This window comes from Saitoella complicata (assembly GCF_001661265.1).
Source record: "Saitoella complicata NRRL Y-17804 unplaced genomic scaffold SAICOscaffold_17, whole genome shotgun sequence".
In the NCBI taxonomy this organism is placed as follows: domain Eukaryota; kingdom Fungi; phylum Ascomycota; class Saitoellomycetes; order Saitoellales; family Saitoellaceae; genus Saitoella; species Saitoella complicata.
In genome coordinates this window covers 250,101-268,113 of record NW_017567008.1, presented here as the reverse complement: position 1 = coordinate 268,113, position 18,013 = coordinate 250,101, and the positions used below count along the sequence as shown (strand labels likewise).

Genomic DNA, 18,013 nt, shown 5'->3' with positions numbered 1-18,013 from the left:
TCGGGTATCAACGTTACTGCACGGCCTCCTCAGCCACTCCTAATTTTGCCTCGAGGAAAACCTTAATTACACGAAACAAACAAAATGTCGTCTGAGTTGCCTATTGACCGTGATCCTGTGTCCGACAACGACGTCGAAGACTCTGATTGGGACGACTTTTCTGACGCCGAGCTTACGGAAGCTCAATGCCTGTTCTGCCACAAGAGCTTGCCTTCAATTGCCGATGTGTTCGCTCACTGCACTCTTGAGCACTCCTTCGATTTCTATGCATACCGCAAGAGTAACAACCTGGACATTTATGGATGCATTCGCTTGATCAACTACATCCGGTCTAAGGTGCAGATTGGAGAGAAGCCTGATCTTGAGTCTAAGGAGTACCTGGAGGGTGAGACTTACTTGAGGCCGGTTCTCGAGAATGACCCTTTGATCTTCGACTTGGACGACGAGGATGACGAAGTGGTTCCTTCCAACGTGGAGTCATCCGATCCGAATGCTACTGTTGAGCGTCTTGCGAAGGAGCTCGCGGATTTGCGAACTCAGTTTACCGAATACAAGAATGCTGTGCGGGAGTCTTTTGAGTCCAAGCAAGACTCCTCGAATGACAAGCTTCCTGAGTTCAAGCGTGACGATGACACTCATTACTTCGAGTCATATGGCCACAACGAGATTCACGAAACCATGTTGAAAGATACTGCGAGAACCGAGGGCTACAGAGACTTCATCTATGACAACAAACACCTCTTCGTGGGCAAGGTTGTCCTCGACGTTGGATGTGGTACTGGTATCCTTTCCATGTTCTGTGCCAAAGCGGGTGCTGCTAAGGTCTTCGCTGTCGACAACTCTTCAATCGTCCACAAAGCTCGTGCAAACGTCATGGAGAACGGTTTGGACAAGATCGTCACTGTTCTTCAGGGGAAAATCGAGGACCTTGAACTTCCTGTCAAGGAGGTTGATATCATTGTATCTGAGTGGATGGGTTATGGATTGATCTACGAATCCATGTACGACTCGGTCCTTAACGCCCGTGATAGATACCTTATCAAAGACGGCTTGATGATTCCATCGGAAACCCGCCTGCTCGTCGCCGGTTTGTCTGACGAAGAGTACATCAATGACAAATACCACTTCTGGAATGAGGTGTACGGTTTCAAGATGACTGCGATGAAGGAAGGTATCTTGGATGAGGCTCATGTGGAATCGATCCAGGCAAAATACTTGAATACGAACGCCGGCGTCTTCAAACCTCTACCAGCACATGACATTACTGTTGACGATCTGTCATTCACCTCAAACTTCGAGATCAAGACTGAGAAAGCAGGACCTCTGACATCTTTCTTGATTTGGTTCGACACATACTTCACTGCTCGGGGGGCCGAGATTGAAGCGGATGCTCTCGCTGAGTCGTGGAAACCAAAGGAGGGTAACGCCTTTACTACCGGTCCTAAGGGTAAGGACACTCACTGGCACCAGACTTTACTCATGTTGGATGAAGCCATTGAGCTGAAGGAGGGCGATATTGTCAAGGGTAGCATCCGTTATGGCAAGGCTGCTGACAACTCCCGCGAGTTGGACATTGAGGTGAACTGGTCTTGCGAAGCCGCTGGTAAAACGAACGTGCACAAGCTTTATAAGCTCCGGTGATCGAAGTGCGCACGATACTATGTATTAGCAGCGATAGAGATAAAACAAACATAATGTCCTTTCTACGCCGGACTCCATTAACGCCACCTGATTTCCAATAAATGAAAGAGAGAGGCAAATCCAAATGTCTAATCAAGTCATGTCATATCATTCAGACCATAATGCCCGAATGGCGTCGCATATCCGTGTCGTTCAAGCAGGCAATCCATAAGCATTTGTTGAAAGTGTGTACATTGCGAGCAAAGCGATATCTTTGACTAGCGTGGACCATGTTCAAAAGGGCTTTCACGATGCTCGCTACATGTCGATACCGCTGAATGTTGACCAGCGGTTCGCCGTTGCCTTGGGCGTGCACAAGCGCCGGTCGTTTGCTATTGTCGACCAACTCCGCAAGATAAACCCCGATAAAAGGTAAGAATCCGGTCTGTGCATTTACAGATGCTCGATCCATGGTGAATCGCAGGTTCTCCCAGTTCTTTTGAGGGTTCACGAGTTGCTTCAACTCCTGGTAAATCCCGGCTTCCGTGTGCGACACTGCATCCCAGACTTCCGTCAGCCCTTCTAGATAAGGTGATGACAGACCGAGGACAATCTGGACAGTGGTCGAGAAGTTACAGAAACGGAGGGTATGAGAAGCAATGCGTATGTACTTCTCAACTAGCTGCACCTTTTCACGATTGTCTGTTGTGAGGAAGACCTCGGAGGTGACCCAGTTCGATGTCTGCAACTCGCATATGAGTAACATTACTTCTTTCGGGCAGATTATGTCCACTTACCAAATTCGATCGCGCAATCGCGACACTTACTCCACCGATTTTCTCCCTGTAGGGGAAAGAAGCCCAGCTTGTGAGACTGCTGAGTCGTCCAGGATTTGGCCATCCATGAAGAAGCTCTAACCAGTCGACTTCCGCCAGTATATCTCTCTCTATCATCGTAAAGTGTCTGGCCAGTTCCTGGGAATCATGGTCGAACACGAAAGCTCGATGCAACTGTGAAGGGCGTGGGAGGCAAATGGGCGATGGATTTGCCATCCTTGGAGCGGCCACATCGCCGAAGCTGAATAGTTTCGAAACTCGAACAGCCTCATCTTCACTGACAGTACTCCTGGAAGATTCCGTATCTCTTCCTGAAGGAGGTGGTGTCAGTTCTGTTGGCATTATGAACTCAGATGCCCCGTTGAGTGGCATATGAGGCATCACAAGCCCTGGTGGCTGTTCGAAAGGGAAGGAGTTAACATTGCTGCTGTCGCTAGACTCGGGAGAGCTTGCAAGCTGCGGTCCGTTCGGGATTGTATTTACTCCGGTGGCTCGACCCTCAAGCTTTGCCAAAGCAGCATCTACTCCTGTCTCCTCTGCCGCGACTTCAGGAAGGTCTCGCAACTTGAGGATCTCCTCCAAAGATCTGATTCCAAGGCCTACTAAGACCTGATCCGCAGAGTCTTCGGGAGCAGCTGTATTGATGAAGAACGGAGTTCGTGGTGATTTGGGTGCAGAGCCTATAGTCGAAATTGATTGCGTTGTGCTGCTGGTACGCCGCATACCCTGCAAGTCGGCGATGTGCGTAGCATTTCGCAAATCGCCCGCCGGTAGCTTCCTCAGACCTCTTTGTTTCTTTAGGATGCACTCGATTCTATGATCCAACTCAGCGGAAGACTGTGAGGGAGTGACCCCTTTTTCATTCGTATCCATGTCCTCCGCGTTCAGGTGCCCAGGTTCAGAAGTCGGTGATTGCTCGTCCGACGTGTCTCCTTTCGAGTCATGATCAAATATGAATGGATCATCTCCGTGTGTTGAGTTTGGCGAAGGCTCTTCGGTGGATTGCCATAGCGATATCGCCTCGTTCAGCACACTCGCGGCCTGCTGCTCAGCATAGGGGTCCGAAGTTGGAGGCTCGACAACTAGGCTATCGTTCCCTTCGTTATTCTCGTGCTCTTGCCTAACTTTCTTCAGCCTCTCTTGGACATTCGGAACTCCCAAAAGATCTGTCCGGGGAACCGCCAAGATTCGACTGGGTACCTGGTGACAACGACGCATTGGCGTGGACTGTGATGATTTGGAAAGAGCGGTTCGCAGGCTGGTAAAGACTCGCTTCACACCAGACGTCGGTTGCGACACTGACTCAGACCTTGATCGCACATGCCCGCCTCTGGGGTACCCCGCGGAGGACGGTGGAGGCAGCAGGCCAATTTGGAGAAAGGGCTGTGAGCGTGTCTTTCTGAGCGTTTTACCACGTGTTTGATCAGCCGGGCACATGTTCTTAAATAAGGGGCTGTCGATTCTTGGGCTCTTTGGAGTTTGCATGAATGTTGTATCGCCAGCGCTTATGGAAGCAGTCTCTTCGAAGCCCGCCGACAGGAGCGCTCGGCCGTTCGTGATGTACGAGTCTGACGCTCTCACCCAGCATCTTTTCAATTCGCGGGCAATTCCTTTGTTGAAAGCATCTCCTCGGTCGTTGGCGAGCTTCCAGAGGTTGTTCACAAAGTTTACAAATTCGTTCCTCAGAGCCTCGCTAACAGCGAAATCATCTGGATAATAGTTGAGAATCCAGTGCCGAAAAACAGCAAAAATTCGAACTCTGATTCTTCTCCCAACATCGTCACCCCGCACATTGGCCCAGATATATCGAGAATGTAGCAGCTGCAGGAGATGCATGCTATCCACGAAAGAGCTCTTGCAGAGAAACACGTCGGTCATCAACCCGTAGTCAACAGTATCAGAGCTGGTGATCTGGGCGACTAGCGCGGGGACAGTTGCTGCAAGTAACTCTCCTGTGCGCGAATCGAACCTGATGACCGATGGGTCTGTCTGCAAATTAACGTCCCAACCAAATGAGGATCTGGGATTTGAAGCTGGCTGCGAGGTAGGTGACATTAGGGCTGGTTCATGGTATCTCCAAGGGAATGGTGAAGTCTCCAGGGCGTCCTCTTGTCCGGGTTCAGGTGTGATTGGTGGTGAGGCTGGCGTGATGATTTCCAGAGGCTCTGATCCGCGACGAAGGAGGAGGTTCATGCGAGGTAAGCGCGTTTGATGATTAGTCGAGGGCATCAGAAGGGACGTGTTTGGAGTGAGAGGCGAGGTTGGGGGACTTGGAGGCGGAGCTCTCGTAGAGGGCGCATACGACGCCGAACTTCGCGTCGATTGATCCGCAACATAACGCGTTTGCGGAGGTGAAGATAATGCTGTTCTCCGATGTGTCGACCGCAAAGACTGATTTCCTCTTGAAACTGGTCTTCAACGGTTCATGAGTACACCAAAATCCAGACACCCCCTGATCTGAACGTACCTCAAATGCATAACACCACCTGGACCGACGCTCATCCCGACCAAGAGAGAAGTCCTACTCAAGCGAGCAGCTTCTCCGTCGATGTTCATGTCGAGGTCTATGGATGTATGCTCGTCGAAAGCATTGGGTCTGACCCTTTTCTGGGCCATCCTTCCTGTGAGCGGTCGTCTATGGCGTGTGCGGCTTCGATTTCCAGGCGCCGTACAGGCGTGGTAATTTATGAAGCTCGGACCTCCCGCGCTCCCAGGAAGCCTTCACGCGGCATCCTGGTTTTACATTGATGTTATCTTCAAGAGCAATAACTTCCAATGTTAGGTTTTATAGAGAAGTCTTTATATCTGTCGTTCGTCCTGCCGTCTAATCCAATGCTGTGTTTACTTTTACCCCCTATCGATAAGACCGCCATATACGCAACTCATCCCCCGTTACTATACCGTTGACGCATACAGCAGGATTACCGTACCGCCATTGACGAGTCGCGAACCCTCTGGGACACCTGCTTGGACACACCTGTACACCTCACTGGGTTGCCTGACCTCTTATTACGGTGATCAATGGCATTCCTCTTCAACCGTTCAAGAACAAAGTCTCCTCAGGACCTTGTAAGATCTCTACGAGACAGCATTCACCGCCTAGACAGTCCTGCCGACAAGCGAAGGGTAAGCCGAACTCGTCGTCTCTGGAAATCTCCTGCTGACGTTGGTCTCACAGGCGCAAGATGAGGTATCCAGGGGACTTGCGCAGATGAAGGTCATTCTCTACGGGGATGGAGGTAAGGAAGCGCGTTCAACTCCCTATATGCACATCATTGACCTTTTTTCTCAGATGCTGAACCACTACCAGATCAATTCGCGGCACTTTGCCAGGAGTCCTACGCAACCGACCTCCTACCCCTCCTCGCACTCAATATCTGGCGTTTCGAGTTCGAAGCACGAAAAGACGTGACCTCCATCTTCAACACAATGCTCAGACGTCAACTCGGTCAGCGATATCCCACAGTTGACTACCTGTGCGGCAAAGAAGATACTTTGTTTGCGTTGATAAAGGGGTACGACAACAAAGATATCGCGCTTAACTGCGGACAAATGCTGCGGGAGTGCATCAAATTCGAGTCGTTAGCGAAGATCATGCTGTTTTCGGATTATTTCTGGATGTTTATCGGCTATGTGGAGAACGGGAACTTTGACATCACCAGTGATGCCTTCTCAACATTCAAGGTGCACGACTTCGCCCACTTTAGTTCGTCAAGTGGCTAACATATTTCGCAGGAGCTACTCACCCGGCACAAATCCCTCGCAGCAGAGTTCCTCCTCCAGAACTACGACATCTTCTTCGCCAAACTCACCGCCCTCATCGAGTCAGAGAACTATGTCGTTAAACGCCAATCCCTGAAGCTCCTCGGCGAGATCCTTCTCGATCGAGCGAACTTTGCGGTCATGACACAGTATATCGCGAGTGCTGAGAACCTGAAGTTGATGATGATCCTCCTCAAGGACAGGAGTAAGAACATCCAATTCGAGGCATTCCACGTATTCAAGGTAAGAACCTCCTCATCCAGTGTGAACATTGGCTGAACTTCGTTTTAGGTGTTCGTCGCAAACCCCAACAAAACCCCCCAAGTCCAGAAAATCCTCGTGAAGAACCGGGACAAGCTCCTGGTCTTCCTCTCGGGCTTCCATAATGACAGAAAGGACGATGAGCAGTTTAACGACGAGAAGGTTTTTTTGATCAAGCAGATTGAGGTGCTTTGAAGGGGAGGAGACAGAGAGAAGAGATGTACGATACCAATGAATACCTATTACCGAGGCGTGGTTATGAGGAGGTATGCTGGGTTGAGGAGCATTATGGACACTGTTTCTTGATATATAGCTAATTATGGCATTCCGAGCACGCTATTAGCGTTGATATGGAGGAGACGGTCGGCTTGCCTGCTCATCGGGGTGTGCGTGTTGCTTGAGCTTAGTGGACGAGATAATTGAGCGTTGAAGGGAGTGTTTACAGTTGTTCTCAGGCATACGCTTGTAACTGTGATGTCTCATCTTTGGCGAGATCCAACAGATACGGCCATACCATGATGAAAGCACAGGATCCCGTCCGATCTCCTAAGTTAAGCATCATAGGGCCCAGTCAGTACTAGCGTGGGAGACCAGCTGGGAATACTCGGGTGCTGTATCTTTTTCTCATTTTTGTGGTAGATACTTCTTCATATCATCTGTCTGTTCAAGCTACCTTACCTCCCGGAGTCCTTCCAGCGTCACCGCTAGCTACCGTGGGTATCGTAAGCTGATTTGTGGTATGTCTTCCATGTTCCCAAATTACTCATACACATTCCTTTCACACCCATCACGACTCTCAAAAGTCATCCCCCTCCCTCGCAAAAAACTGCGTATAAGCAATAATCGTCCCATAAATCACCAACCCCCCCACCGTGCTCATCACCATCGCCCCCGGCACGATCAGCCGTACATGATTCAACAGCACCGGGAGCGTAATCCCACTCACTACCAACATCCCCGTCACGAACCGGCCAAAATCGATGAGACCGCTGCCGGTGGAATCGGACATGAAGTCCTCTTCGCCGGCGAGTTTGGAGCAGAGGGCGTTAGGGAGGGGTGCGAGGAGGTAGATCGCGACTGTTCGTCATGGTCAGCTCGGCTCTTCACGCCTCGCGATGCGAAGGCAAACGAAATAGGGCCTGGACTTACCGACGAACAGTGGTAGCCAATTGCCGTAAAGTGCCGAGGACAGGATGACGAGGAGGAAGCCGATTGCAAGCACAAAGGACAGCGCGATGATCCTAAAGCCAACGCGGTCAGCGATGCCACTGCTCGTTACCGTTGGGAAGACGTGCGTTTTGAGGCCGGCCATGATTGCAACTGGGGAGATCAAGGGAGAGGCAGCGTCAACTGGGTGCAGCTGGGATCGGGACCGGCGGCCGGCTGTCCCTGCAGATGTCGGTAGGGATGAGATACGTCAGTGCTAATGGTATATGAGATTAAAGTTCATTTTTCCTTACAATTGACTTTCTAATGTCCACCTTCATCCCATTGACCGAGTTGCTTGCCCGTGACGTCTCCACGCACAAGCAGGCTACGCGGCCTCGTAACCGTCCAGCATACACGCAGTGCAACCCTCAGCAACCGCCTATCCTATCCCCCTTCCTCCTTCCCAATACACCAGACAATTGTTCAAGATGTTCCGCAACATGTACGATTCGGATGCGTCGACCTGGTCACCCCAGGGACGACTGCATCAGGTGGAATATGCTCTGGAAGCTATTAAGCAGGGAAGTGCTTGTGTGGGATTGGTGTCGAAGAACCATGCTGTATTGGTTGCGTTGAAGGTATTTCATCCCCTTTTGCCATTGCTATTGCGACTGTCTCGTCGCGAACACATACACGAACATTTGGCTGACTTTCACTTCAGCGCAACGCAGAAGAACTCGGTTCTTACCAGAAAAAGATCATCCGCGTAGACTCCCACGTCGGCCTCGCCCTCGCCGGCCTCGCTCCCGACGCCCGCGTCCTCTCAAACTTCCTCCGCCAACAATCCCTCTCCTCCCGCATGCTCTACAACCGTCCCCTTCCCCTCTCCCGCCTGGCCGACTCCCTCGCCGACAAAGCCCAAGTCCACACCCAACACTACGGCTCACGCCCCTACGGTGTCGGCCTCCTCATCGTCGGTGTTGACGAAACCGGCCCGCATCTGTGGGAGTTTTTGCCGAGTGGGCAGTGTTTGGAGTATTACGCTTCCGCACTCGGTGCGCGTTCCCAGGCGTCGAGAACGTACTTGGAGAGGAATTCGCAGAGTTTTGTTGGGGTTGAGATGAGTGCGGAGGAGTTAATCATGCATGGGTTGAAGGCTTTGAGGGATTCGCTGCCACAGGATAAGGAGTTGACGGTGGAGAATACGAGTGTGGGTGTTGTTGGAAAGGGAGAGGCGTTCAAGTTGATTGAGGGTGAGGATGTTAGAGGGTGGCTCGAGCAACTGGGCCAGGAGGGTGGAGCTCAGGCTGAGGGTGGACAGCAGGGCGAGGCCATGGAGACTGATTAGAGAGATGTGAGATGTGGAAAGGGTCGCGAAAGGATACAGGCGATTGTTTTGCATAATTGATACCAAAGAGCTTGGAAGGTTGATTCATTTGGAATGAGACGCTCAGTACCTGGAGACCCATGATATGCTAAATGTTCTATGCCATCCAACGTTCTGGTCTATGACGCCTCGAACGATGCTACGGACGTCCTGCGACGATTCATAAGGGGAGTTGTGTCACGAAGCCAGCGTGACGCATCGGAGTGTTCAGATGTAAACACAAGAGCAGCAGGTGCTACTTCACTTCTCAAACTTCTCCCTCAGCACTTCGCCCATGAGCTCATCATGCACGCTCATCTTCCTTGCTTTCAAATCATTCCCGTTAACCTCGGCCTCCACCTTCTTATGTCCATTAGTGAACTCACACTCCCCCTCCTGCTGCCAACTCAACTTCAATCGACCTTCCGGAACCTTCCACCCCTCAATCGCAGCAACAACCTCCTCAACAGTCTTACACTCCACCACACAATTCCTCTGATTCTCTCTGACGAACCCATGCTCAACCGCATTCTCGATCCAGCTCACGATCCCATCATAGAACCCATTGATGTTCAACAAGACAATCGGGTTCGAATGAATGCCCAATTGACTCCACGTAATCGCCTCGAATAACTCCTCCATGGTTCCGTACCCTCCAGGAAGCGCGATGAATGCCTTCGCTTCCATGGCCATGAGTCGTTTCCGGGTGTGCATGTCGGGCACGATCGTTGTTTTGCCGTGCCACTCCTCTGGCTTTCCGCTCGTTTCTCTGGTGACGAGCGCTTGGGGGATGACGCCGTGGACGAACCCGCCACCGGCGGCGACTGCGCTCGACACAGTCCCCATCAACCCCGTCGTTCCGCCACCGTAAACGAGAGACCAACCTCGAGCTGCGACGAGGGAGCCGAGTGCTGTTGCGGTCTCGGTATAGATTGGCAAGTTCCCAGGTCCAGAACCGCAGTAAACGCAGACTGTCAGCAATGAGTCAATATAGTTCTAGTACTGGAGTTACGTGTGGCGACGATTCACCTGTAAAAGCGTCCGAAGACGGAGTAGAAGTTCCTGAAAGAGCGTTTGTCATTGTAGTGATATGTGTTGGTTGTGTTGGTGGTGAGTCAGGCTCCACGGTCGGCCAACTGCCCCACATATACGGCCGCCGTACCGGTACGCTCAAAGGCCGCGGTTTACACGTGAGCGCTTGATGCCCAAACAATACAGACCCGACGTACCGTCAATGGAGAGGGAGGGGTCAATTACGTTGTGATCATGATATTTCAGGTTGCTAATTTCGTATTTCCTCCGAGATAACGACCCCGACCACGCTCTCATTACGACCAAGGGCTTAATACACCCCGCTGCCTTACTGCGATTGCACAAACACCCCACACATACTCGGTCCCATAGTAAACACCGCATTACGCTTGATTGAGGGGTCGTGTACAGCCATGTCCGCCGAGACATGCTCCCAGAAGGAGGACACTCCAAAACGGTCAAAGTCGGGGTCTATGTTGACTGACTCAGTATCTTAATGCAAGAGGCTTCTCTCAACCAACATACGGATTCCGAGACGATATGTTCCTGGTTGATTGAAAGCTTCTTCTGCTGGTCCGCGCATATCCCAGTGTGCGACTTTGCCGGTTGTCGCTTCCGTGATTGCAGAGGCATATGCCACAACTTCGTTCCCTTCAGTGCCTTGTCCGTCGCCCATGTAGGACAGAGATACTACCAACCCTGTTAGTAGGCCCCTTTGAAAGTAAGCACATGTACCTAACCGTGATAGCCTCCAGCACCAGACCCCGCACACATGTCAACAACCTCGGCACTAACATGACAATTCGCCTCCTTCTCATTTTTCCCCAACGGAAACGGCGTAACACTTCTCTGCTCAACCCCAAACGTATGTCCACCAAGTAACGTAACCGAACACGGACCAACCATAAACCTCAGATTCTGGTCCATTCGGCTATTCGGGAGTTTCATCTCTGCTGTGACACCCTTGATAACCGGATGCTGGTAGCACCTACCCAAATCGATGCACAACCTGAATCTCTCCCCGGTATCGATTTTCGCGTCCTTGAACCACTGCTGGAGATTAAACATTGTCCCCTCCGGTTTCCTCCAATCAAAAGCAATTCCCTTTCCCGCCGCCGACATAGACCTCGCAACTTCCTCCCACCCCTCCGGTTCTTCTTTCTCAAAGTTCCCGATGAGGTGATGCTCCAACACCACATTCACCCCACCAAGACCGCGTCCGGTCCCGATATCCCAAAACGCACAGGAAATCCCACAAGCGTTCGTAACAGCGGAATCGATACCTAACTCGGCAAGTTCGTCGTTACCGTAAACGACGGTACTGCCAGCGGTCTCTACACTCTCTTTTCCGTAGTCAAACCCCGTGGTCGAAACAGGAGAGTAGACTGAGCTCTCCACAGGACTCGTCAAGATATTCCTCTTCTCCGGTTGCTCCAGCATCCTCGAGCTCACTACGCTCTGACGGCTCAAGAGCGCAACATCCTCTTTGTCATGGACGCAGTCGGGTTTATGGCAGTCTACGTCAGAGAAGGGACTCTGGCTGCCGTACCCGTCGTCCTTCTCGAGACGGAGGTATCTGTCGCCCAATTGGCGGTGAGGCTCGTGGAACATGTCTGTATGATGAGCTGGAGTGCTACGGCCTGAGTCACAAACGTTTTCGGCCATGATGATGGTTGGAGGTAGAGGTGAAGGTGTACGGTTGTTTACGGTTCAGGTCCTTGGAATGGAGATGGGTTGGATGCGGACGGGCCGTGATGTACATCAAGGTTTACGTGCAGCGTGTGAATTCGCCTGGGTACAGATGTCCCTCACCCTCATTAATGGTAGACTCATTAATAATAAATCAATCTCGATAACATACATAGATTTAGATCTCCCCGAACTTCCTCAAAACCCTCTCAATCCCATCCAACCCCTTCCTCAGCACCTCCATCCCTGGCCCAAAACTCAACCTCACAAAATGATGACAAGGAGAATCAAACAACTCCCTCCTCTTCGACGGATTCAGATCAAAGAAAATCCCTGGCACGACAATGACCTTCTCTTTCAAACACTCCTCGAAGAAGGATAGGCCGTTGGACAGTTCGGGGGAGGTGAGGTGTGAAAGATCGAGCCAGATGTAAAAGGTTGCTTCGGGTGGGTAAGCGACGGAAAGGTTCATCTTGCTGAGCCGGTCGAGGACGTAGTCGCGTTTCTTGATGAAGTGCTCCTGCAAGACCTTCATCTCCTTCCGGACACTCTCCACCTTCAACAGCGGGATAGCAGCTTCCTGCAATGGGTGACTCGCACCTCCATCCAAGAACGACCCCGTCGAGCCCATACCCTTGATAAACTCCTTCGGCCCAATAACCCAGCAAATCCGCCACCCAGGAAGGCGGAAAGATTTGGTTAGTCCATCGATGATGACGACAGAATCCTCATCAACATCCTCCACATATTCCGCCGATGAAATGGTCTTCCCATCCGCGTCAGACGTGTAGTTATACCCCGAATAGAACTCGTCGAAAAGCAACGTGCACTTCCCTCTGCACATCTCCTGCACTCTCTTTAGCTCTTCTCCCCTCAACACCTGCCCTGTAGGATTGCGTGGGTTACTGGTCAAAATCACGCTCACGCCTCTCTTCAACTCATCACGGATCAAATCCTCATTGACATGATACTTATCCTCTTCCGAAAGAGGGATGGGGAACGGAGAGAACGACTTGAACTGGGACAGCATGTCGGAGTATGCAGTATAGTCGGGGATGAAGTACGAGACGAGCGTCTCGCCGAGCATGGCGGCGATACGGATCAAACCGGCGCGACCACCAGGTACAATACAGACCTGTACGAAGCTTTGTGAGTTACAATGTTACTATGACTCCAATGATCAAGTTCTTACGTTTTCCCAATTGTACTTGCTCTCCTTGCCTTGGCGGTACTGCTCATTGTACAAGTTCGCAACAGCCTCTCGTAGCTCCTTGATACCAGCTACAAGATCCGTAAGCATTTTCTTGACATCGAGTGACAAGCTCAGGCTCACCTGTCGGTCCATATTCCCTCGAACTATTACTCACCGTAATCGTAGTCGGTTTCTCGAATCCACCCGGCACTACATCCACGCATTAGCAATCATCCACACCATCACCACATTCATCCAATACACATACAAGTCGGCGTCTCCGGTGCACCCTGTCCAAAATTCGCCCACTCTGAATCCTTATCAGAATATCCCAACGCAGTAGCCCTCTCGGTGCAGTAAATAACCCCGGTAGACCCCGGGTGGCTGATACCGGGGAGGTGTTCGCGGTGCTTTACGTGTTCGTTACCGCGGGCCTTGCGGAGGTTTTGATGGGCTGAAGAGTGATGTTCAGTCATTGCAATCGTCGTCTTCGTCTCGCCGGTGATTGGAACGGGATGTTGTTGCCGAGGTTGAAGTTCCCCGCGGCCGAGACGATTGACGTCACTCGACCTCATCTCGAGAATTCCGAGGGCAAAGCAGCCGACAAGAAATTATCGGCTGTCAGATACGGCCATACCATGATGAAAGCAAAGGATCCCGTCCGATCTCCTCAGTCAAGCATCATGTCCTGCTATTTCGAAAAGTCGCGGCACCAGGCTGTCTTCCGGCATCCGGCAGTAGAGTAACCCCACCCAACTCCCCAATTCGCGCAAGATCAGCAGATTGTATCACCTGTCAATTGCAAGATGAATCCCAATTATGTCAGCGGGTATGTTTGATCGGAAGGAGATCCGTTTTGCGTCGAGCAGCTGTGCAGCTGTGCAGCGAAGGGTTCATTCCCGAAACATTACTGTGATAAGGTAGGTAGCTCGATCCTGTCGGCGCCGTTTATCGCCGAAGAGTAAGAAGAAGAAAGTAAAAGAAAGTCCCAATAACACCGATAAACGCCAGATAGATCCCCAAAGCTCAAGCTCGCTCACATCTGCTCCGTAAAGTCCCCTCTCCATCATTTATCCCGGCTCAAGCTCACTTTCCCTCCTGTGCCTCGTTCTTCGCAACACTCTTATACCCCGAATCCTTCCTCACCAGCTCCTCCCCCTCCTTGTCATTCAACATCGCCTTCGCAGCCTCAATAACCTTAACATCCTTCTCCTTCTTCGGCTTCTTGTTATTCGCCAAGTGCAATTTGGCAGCCAACAACAAAAACATGCCCTCCAATCTGCAAATCCGATCCTCGCACTTCGCTGCTCGCTCCTGCATTTCGGGAGAGATGGATTCGCCTTCTGTAGCATCGTCTTCAATATCATCTTCGACTTCATCTTCGTCGTCGGCGGTGACGTTTGTGGTGGCGGAATCGGTGTGGACAAGGGATGGAGGGTTGCGGTGGGAGGCGACGTCGTCCGAGACGTCCGCGACCAACACAGGTTTTGTCACTTGTGGTCCAGCAACTACTGACGCAGCCATGATGAACTTGGGATCAGGTAATCCGAGAGAGAATGTAAACGGCTGTGTCTGCGTTCGTACGCGTAATTCGGTAGATCAGAGATTGATGGTAGGTTGATCAATGGATAGATTGGCAGTAACGACGTGTATGGTACCACGCTGTCGTCTGTGTAAGCTCGTAGGAATTGGAGTTGTCGTCGTTGTTGTTGAAGAGAGAGAAAGCGGGTTGTATTATTTATGGATGGTCGTAGTCCTAGTCCGGGTATTCCGTTCCGCAGTGGCCGGGGTCCCGCTAAACTTCCCTTGAGCAACTGCGCCGCGCTCGAGCACTCAGCGGCTCGTCGGTTTCTCGGGTCAACAAGGGAAATCCGGACATTCCGCCCAAGCATACTCCAATCAAAATGTTTATGTATACCTGGTTTGAGGGAATAAGAATGCTATGCCCGTAACCAAAAAAGGAGAACGCCAGCGCCCAAATTGAATATACTGTACTCTCGTCTGCTGTGCTTCGGCACCCGCAACTGCCGCATCCAGTCGGCTATCATATCATACACACTCGTAATCAGTCTCCTCCTCGTATATCACGTGCTTGCGACGCACACGTTCTTCCCACATGCCCACCGTGCAAATGTCATCATCAACGCTTATCCGGCGGCAAGTCCCCATTCGTATCCGTCTGTCCATACAAATGCGTATTCTGATTTTTACGAAACGCGACCATCCACTCCTGCACAATGCGCTCATCATCAATCATGATATTAATCTCCTGCGAATGGAACCAGGATTGAGTGTCCATGTTGCCGTTTCTATCCACCACGGGTGATTAGTAAGCATTTCTGGCACGTGGGATCGGTTCAACATACCCGAAGATAGCGACTTGGTTATCCACACACATGAACTTGACGTGACAATTCCGCTGCTTGTGCACAGCATTCAGTGGTTTCGTCTGATCCTTCCCCGTATACCAACACACAACCAAATTCTTCTCATGCCCATTCCCCTCTTTATTCAACTTCCTATATAGCTTCCTCACGACCTGTTCATTCGTTCCACCCTGGAAAGGGAATGATTCGGATTTGTCGTTGAACCCGAGACCAAGCCAGAGCGTGCACTTAATCCCACGACGACATGCTTCGAGGACACCACGTTGGGCGGGCTTGGCGTTGAAGGTCGGCGTCTGGATGAAGATCTCACGCTTGGCGTACCGCATCGCGGCCATCCATGCCGCATCCTGGGGATTCCGGATATCCGCATGGCCCGGCGTTCCATGCGGATTACGACTAACCATAGCAATTGGGATCGGGACATGTTTCTGGTGTGCAATATAGGGCGTAAAGTCGTCATCGAGAATAGAGGCGTGGACTTCGGATTCGAGGGTTGGTGCACATTCTGATTTTACGCCGGTGGAGTTGAAGTGCTTTGCCAGGTTTTCGAGTTTTGCGCGGAATGCTTCGATGGGGGAGGGGTGATCCTCGCCTGCCAACTCCTTATTCCTCCGTTCAGTCACCATTTGGACCAGTGTCGCGAACCCGATACGACTATTCCGCCTACTGACATTGGCGGAGTTGGGCACCGTCGGCGGCTGCGTAGGAGGCAGACCCTTTTGCCCCTGTGACATCGACACCGGACTAGCTACCTTCTCAGATTGCATGTAGGATGACGAAGGCCCATCAATCGCCGTAACATCCGACATAACCTCCGTCGAACTCCCCACAACCGACCTTTCCTCCTCCAATGTATCCATATGCGGCGCAACTCGCACCCCATCCGTAAGGATCCCACTATCCACACTCGTCTTGCCCTTCAGCACATGTCCATGCGGCTCAATCTGCCCGTGTCTCTCGAACGTGATGGGTTCACCGTGCTCATCTCGTTCCATACGCCGTGAGACATCGAGGGAGGAGCGACCGACCATATCCTTGAAACGACCCAAGAGCTGGTTTTGGTTCTGGAAGTCGAGATGAACGGCTTCCATGCTCGCACGGGTGTTATCGCGGTTGAGGCGGGTACGAGCACGAGTCGCGGCTTCCTTGAACTTCTCCTTGACGTGTTCAGTGGAAGCCTTCGAGAAGTACAGCGTCTCGCCGAAAACAGGGTCAGAGGGAGCGGGAGAAGTCATCTGTGGCAGAGAGGGGTTGAGTGTGCGATGCCATGTGATGAGGAATGTGTCGTAGAAGGAGTTGACGACAGCACCTTCGAGGTGAACCATGAATTCGAGATTTGGGCGGTCTTGAATGTTGTTGGAGTTGAGGAGTGCTAGTTTCCGGTCGACAATAAGGAATTTTGCATGCAATGTGCCCATCAACCAGCGATGATAGTTGATCACCTCAAATTCCAAATTTGGGATCTCGCTCCTCTTTGGGATATTGAGCTTAACCCACTTCTTCTCAGTCACCCTCGCATGGAAGTTAAGAACCTGCGAAATATCTCCCCGATCATACATCAACTTGACTACAATCTTCCTTCTCGACCCATCGAGTTTTTTGGATAAGTCTCGGAGGGCTTTGCAGATCGTTTCTTGGGAGTTGGATTGTTGCCAGTAGTTTGTGACGAGGATGACTTCGTGTTCGGCGGCGAGTATGCATTCGTAGTAGTGGTGCATGATGTCGGGGATTGTAGAGAGAATGGTGAGGGGGAGGGTGCCGGAGGTGCCGATGAGGGGTGGGGAGACACAGCCTGCTAGAGGATTGCGATCAAGGGTAGTAAGGACATCACCGTATATCTGTCGGTCAGGTTAGCAAACTCTAAAGTCAGGCTTTAGGACTTCCTGCCGACCTTCAAGAACAAATCACTTGGCCTCGATGCGAACCGTCCCATGTTCGCAGCCTTCTCCAGATCATCCGCCCCAGGCACACCCTCACCCCACCCCTCCTTCAAACCCCTCCGAATCGTCCATCGCAGGAAAAACCTCCTGAATGCGTTCGGCTTGGGGTATAACTGCCTCGCGGACTTCCCCGGCTTATTGTTATGAACAGTCTGTGTCGTAATCGTCTCCGTATCCGCAATTTCACGCTTCTCATGTCGTAGCACTGACTCCCTCCTAAGATCATCAAGCACTGCTGGTCGTGGCATTGTCGTTTTCTTCAAACAGTCACACTTAAACAAGGTCCTCGCCGGTTGGGTATACGACTGAATGGTGTAGTTATAGGTGTGTATGCTTGGAGATGTCCGGTCCTTATGACCCCCGTCGTTGATCAATCAACAACAAGGAGACCCTGATCCAGATAGCCCAGCCTTAAGCGTAATGATCGGACCGTATGCCTTGGTCACAGCTGGTACTTGGCACCTGGCATTTATTTGACGTCTCCGGGGCGGTGAATCTGCACACATGCATGCAGGCCGGGGGTGGTGTTTGGGCCGCGGAGCGCTTGCGGATTGCCTTGTAGGGTGAAATCTGCCGAAGCCAATGTGAGGTGAAGTCCGAGGATACGGGTAAGTGTATGAAAGATGACGATGCCAAGGAGGGAAGTCAAGGGAGGCAATTGAAGTCAATTCTTGGCTTGGGCCGGCTCTGCGGACGCTGGAAAAGCAGCTTAAGGGTGGAAGGGCCGGGGCTGAACACCTGGCATTCACGAAGGTTGAACTCCCAAGATCCGGGAGCGC

The 18,013-nt window shown here is 51.6% G+C and overlaps 10 protein-coding genes across 10 annotated transcripts; 3 read left to right on the top strand and 7 right to left on the bottom strand.

Annotated features, from left to right (window-relative positions):
- Positions 1-84: 84 nt before the first annotated feature.
- SAICODRAFT_58916 (HNRNP arginine N-methyltransferase) lies at positions 85-1,641 on the top strand (the record flags this gene model as incomplete). Its single annotated transcript, XM_019169637.1, has 1 exon — positions 85-1,641. One exon carries the CDS (start codon positions 85-87, stop codon positions 1,639-1,641), a length of 1,557 nt encoding a protein of 518 aa, XP_019023081.1.
- A 144-nt stretch (positions 1,642-1,785) lies between these two features.
- On the bottom strand, positions 1,786-2,415 carry SAICODRAFT_31023 (ras GEF). The gene has a single exon (XM_019167818.1). The coding sequence runs from the start codon at positions 2,384-2,386 to the stop codon at positions 1,793-1,795; it is 594 nt and encodes a 197-aa protein (XP_019023080.1). The 5' UTR covers positions 2,387-2,415; the 3' UTR covers positions 1,786-1,792.
- A 2,941-nt stretch (positions 2,416-5,356) lies between these two features.
- On the top strand, positions 5,357-6,981 carry SAICODRAFT_94599 (Mo25-PA). The gene is made up of 5 exons (XM_019171945.1): positions 5,357-5,582; positions 5,635-5,695; positions 5,749-6,140; positions 6,192-6,461; positions 6,510-6,981. Exons 1-5 carry the CDS (start codon positions 5,478-5,480, stop codon positions 6,672-6,674), a joined length of 993 nt encoding a protein of 330 aa, XP_019023079.1. The 5' UTR covers positions 5,357-5,477; the 3' UTR covers positions 6,675-6,981.
- Positions 6,982-7,271: 290 nt separating this feature from the next.
- SAICODRAFT_31020 (vacuolar protein sorting 55 superfamily) lies at positions 7,272-7,831 on the bottom strand. Its single transcript, XM_019167817.1, has 3 exons — positions 7,775-7,831; positions 7,629-7,720; positions 7,272-7,556 (listed from the first exon to the last, which is right to left on the bottom strand). The coding sequence occupies exons 1-3, from the start codon at positions 7,789-7,791 to the stop codon at positions 7,276-7,278; spliced, it is 390 nt and encodes a 129-aa protein (XP_019023078.1). The 5' UTR covers positions 7,792-7,831; the 3' UTR covers positions 7,272-7,275.
- A 137-nt stretch (positions 7,832-7,968) lies between these two features.
- SAICODRAFT_140800 (N-terminal nucleophile aminohydrolase) lies at positions 7,969-9,027 on the top strand. Its single transcript, XM_019165492.1, has 3 exons — positions 7,969-8,266; positions 8,350-8,881; positions 8,923-9,027. The coding sequence occupies exons 1-3, from the start codon at positions 8,117-8,119 to the stop codon at positions 8,937-8,939; spliced, it is 699 nt and encodes a 232-aa protein (XP_019023077.1). The 5' UTR covers positions 7,969-8,116; the 3' UTR covers positions 8,940-9,027.
- Positions 8,988-10,106, bottom strand: SAICODRAFT_66616 (uncharacterized protein). The gene is made up of 3 exons (XM_019170248.1): positions 10,024-10,106; positions 9,381-9,965; positions 8,988-9,320 (listed from the first exon to the last, which is right to left on the bottom strand). The coding sequence occupies exons 1-3, from the start codon at positions 10,073-10,075 to the stop codon at positions 9,256-9,258; spliced, it is 702 nt and encodes a 233-aa protein (XP_019023076.1). The 5' UTR covers positions 10,076-10,106; the 3' UTR covers positions 8,988-9,255.
- A 248-nt stretch (positions 10,107-10,354) lies between these two features.
- SAICODRAFT_36050 (uncharacterized protein) lies at positions 10,355-11,691 on the bottom strand (the record flags this gene model as incomplete). The annotated part of the gene is made up of 3 exons (XM_019168470.1): positions 10,355-10,497; positions 10,552-10,716; positions 10,767-11,691. The coding sequence occupies 3 exons, from the start codon at positions 11,689-11,691 to the stop codon at positions 10,355-10,357; spliced, it is 1,233 nt and encodes a 410-aa protein (XP_019023075.1).
- Positions 11,692-11,893: 202 nt separating this feature from the next.
- On the bottom strand, positions 11,894-13,383 carry SAICODRAFT_36049 (aminotransferase class I and II; the record flags this gene model as incomplete). The annotated part of the gene is made up of 4 exons (XM_019168469.1): positions 11,894-12,850; positions 12,908-12,996; positions 13,049-13,117; positions 13,176-13,383. The coding sequence occupies 4 exons, from the start codon at positions 13,381-13,383 to the stop codon at positions 11,894-11,896; spliced, it is 1,323 nt and encodes a 440-aa protein (XP_019023074.1).
- Positions 13,384-13,993: 610 nt separating this feature from the next.
- On the bottom strand, positions 13,994-14,431 carry SAICODRAFT_8544 (uncharacterized protein; the record flags this gene model as incomplete). Its single annotated transcript, XM_019171404.1, has 1 exon — positions 13,994-14,431. One exon carries the CDS (start codon positions 14,429-14,431, stop codon positions 13,994-13,996), a length of 438 nt encoding a protein of 145 aa, XP_019023073.1.
- Positions 14,432-14,823: 392 nt separating this feature from the next.
- On the bottom strand, positions 14,824-17,552 carry SAICODRAFT_20276 (uncharacterized protein). Its single transcript, XM_019166235.1, has 3 exons — positions 17,186-17,552; positions 15,274-17,132; positions 14,824-15,216 (listed from the first exon to the last, which is right to left on the bottom strand). Exons 1-3 carry the CDS (start codon positions 17,480-17,482, stop codon positions 15,048-15,050), a joined length of 2,325 nt encoding a protein of 774 aa, XP_019023072.1. The 5' UTR covers positions 17,483-17,552; the 3' UTR covers positions 14,824-15,047.
- Positions 17,553-18,013: the final 461 nt, after the last annotated feature.

Bases quoted from the DNA above. Each gene is read 5' to 3' on its own strand.
- SAICODRAFT_94599 (XM_019171945.1), top strand. From the start codon at position 5,478: ATGGCATTCCTCTTCAACCGTTCAAGAACAAAGTCTCCTCAGGACCTT. The intron at 5,583-5,634 runs GTAAGCCGAACT...TTGGTCTCACAG, and splicing joins GTCCTGCCGACAAGCGAAGG to GCGCAAGATGAGGTATCCAG. The intron at 5,696-5,748 runs GTAAGGAAGCGC...CTTTTTTCTCAG, and splicing joins CATTCTCTACGGGGATGGAG to ATGCTGAACCACTACCAGAT.
- SAICODRAFT_20276 (XM_019166235.1), bottom strand. From the start codon at position 17,482: ATGCCACGACCAGCAGTGCTTGATGATCTTAGGAGGGAGTCAGTGCTA. The intron at 17,133-17,185 runs GTCGGCAGGAAG...CCTGACCGACAG, and splicing joins CAAGTGATTTGTTCTTGAAG to ATATACGGTGATGTCCTTAC. The intron at 15,217-15,273 runs GTATGTTGAACC...CGTGGTGGATAG, and splicing joins AACCAAGTCGCTATCTTCGG to AAACGGCAACATGGACACTC.
- SAICODRAFT_31020 (XM_019167817.1), bottom strand. The intron at 7,557-7,628 runs GTAAGTCCAGGC...CATGACGAACAG, and splicing joins TTGGCTACCACTGTTCGTCG to TCGCGATCTACCTCCTCGCA.
- SAICODRAFT_140800 (XM_019165492.1), top strand. From the start codon at position 8,117: ATGTTCCGCAACATGTACGATTCGGATGCGTCGACCTGGTCACCCCAG. The intron at 8,267-8,349 runs GTATTTCATCCC...CTTTCACTTCAG, and splicing joins CTGTATTGGTTGCGTTGAAG to CGCAACGCAGAAGAACTCGG.
- SAICODRAFT_31023 (XM_019167818.1), bottom strand. From the start codon at position 2,386: ATGTTACTCATATGCGAGTTGCAGACATCGAACTGGGTCACCTCCGAG.
- SAICODRAFT_66616 (XM_019170248.1), bottom strand. From the start codon at position 10,075: ATGACAAACGCTCTTTCAGGAACTTCTACTCCGTCTTCGGACGCTTTT. The intron at 9,966-10,023 runs GTGAATCGTCGC...CATTGCTGACAG, and splicing joins GTCTTCGGACGCTTTTACAG to TCTGCGTTTACTGCGGTTCT. The intron at 9,321-9,380 runs GTGAGTTCACTA...ATGATTTGAAAG, and splicing joins TTGGCAGCAGGAGGGGGAGT to CAAGGAAGATGAGCGTGCAT.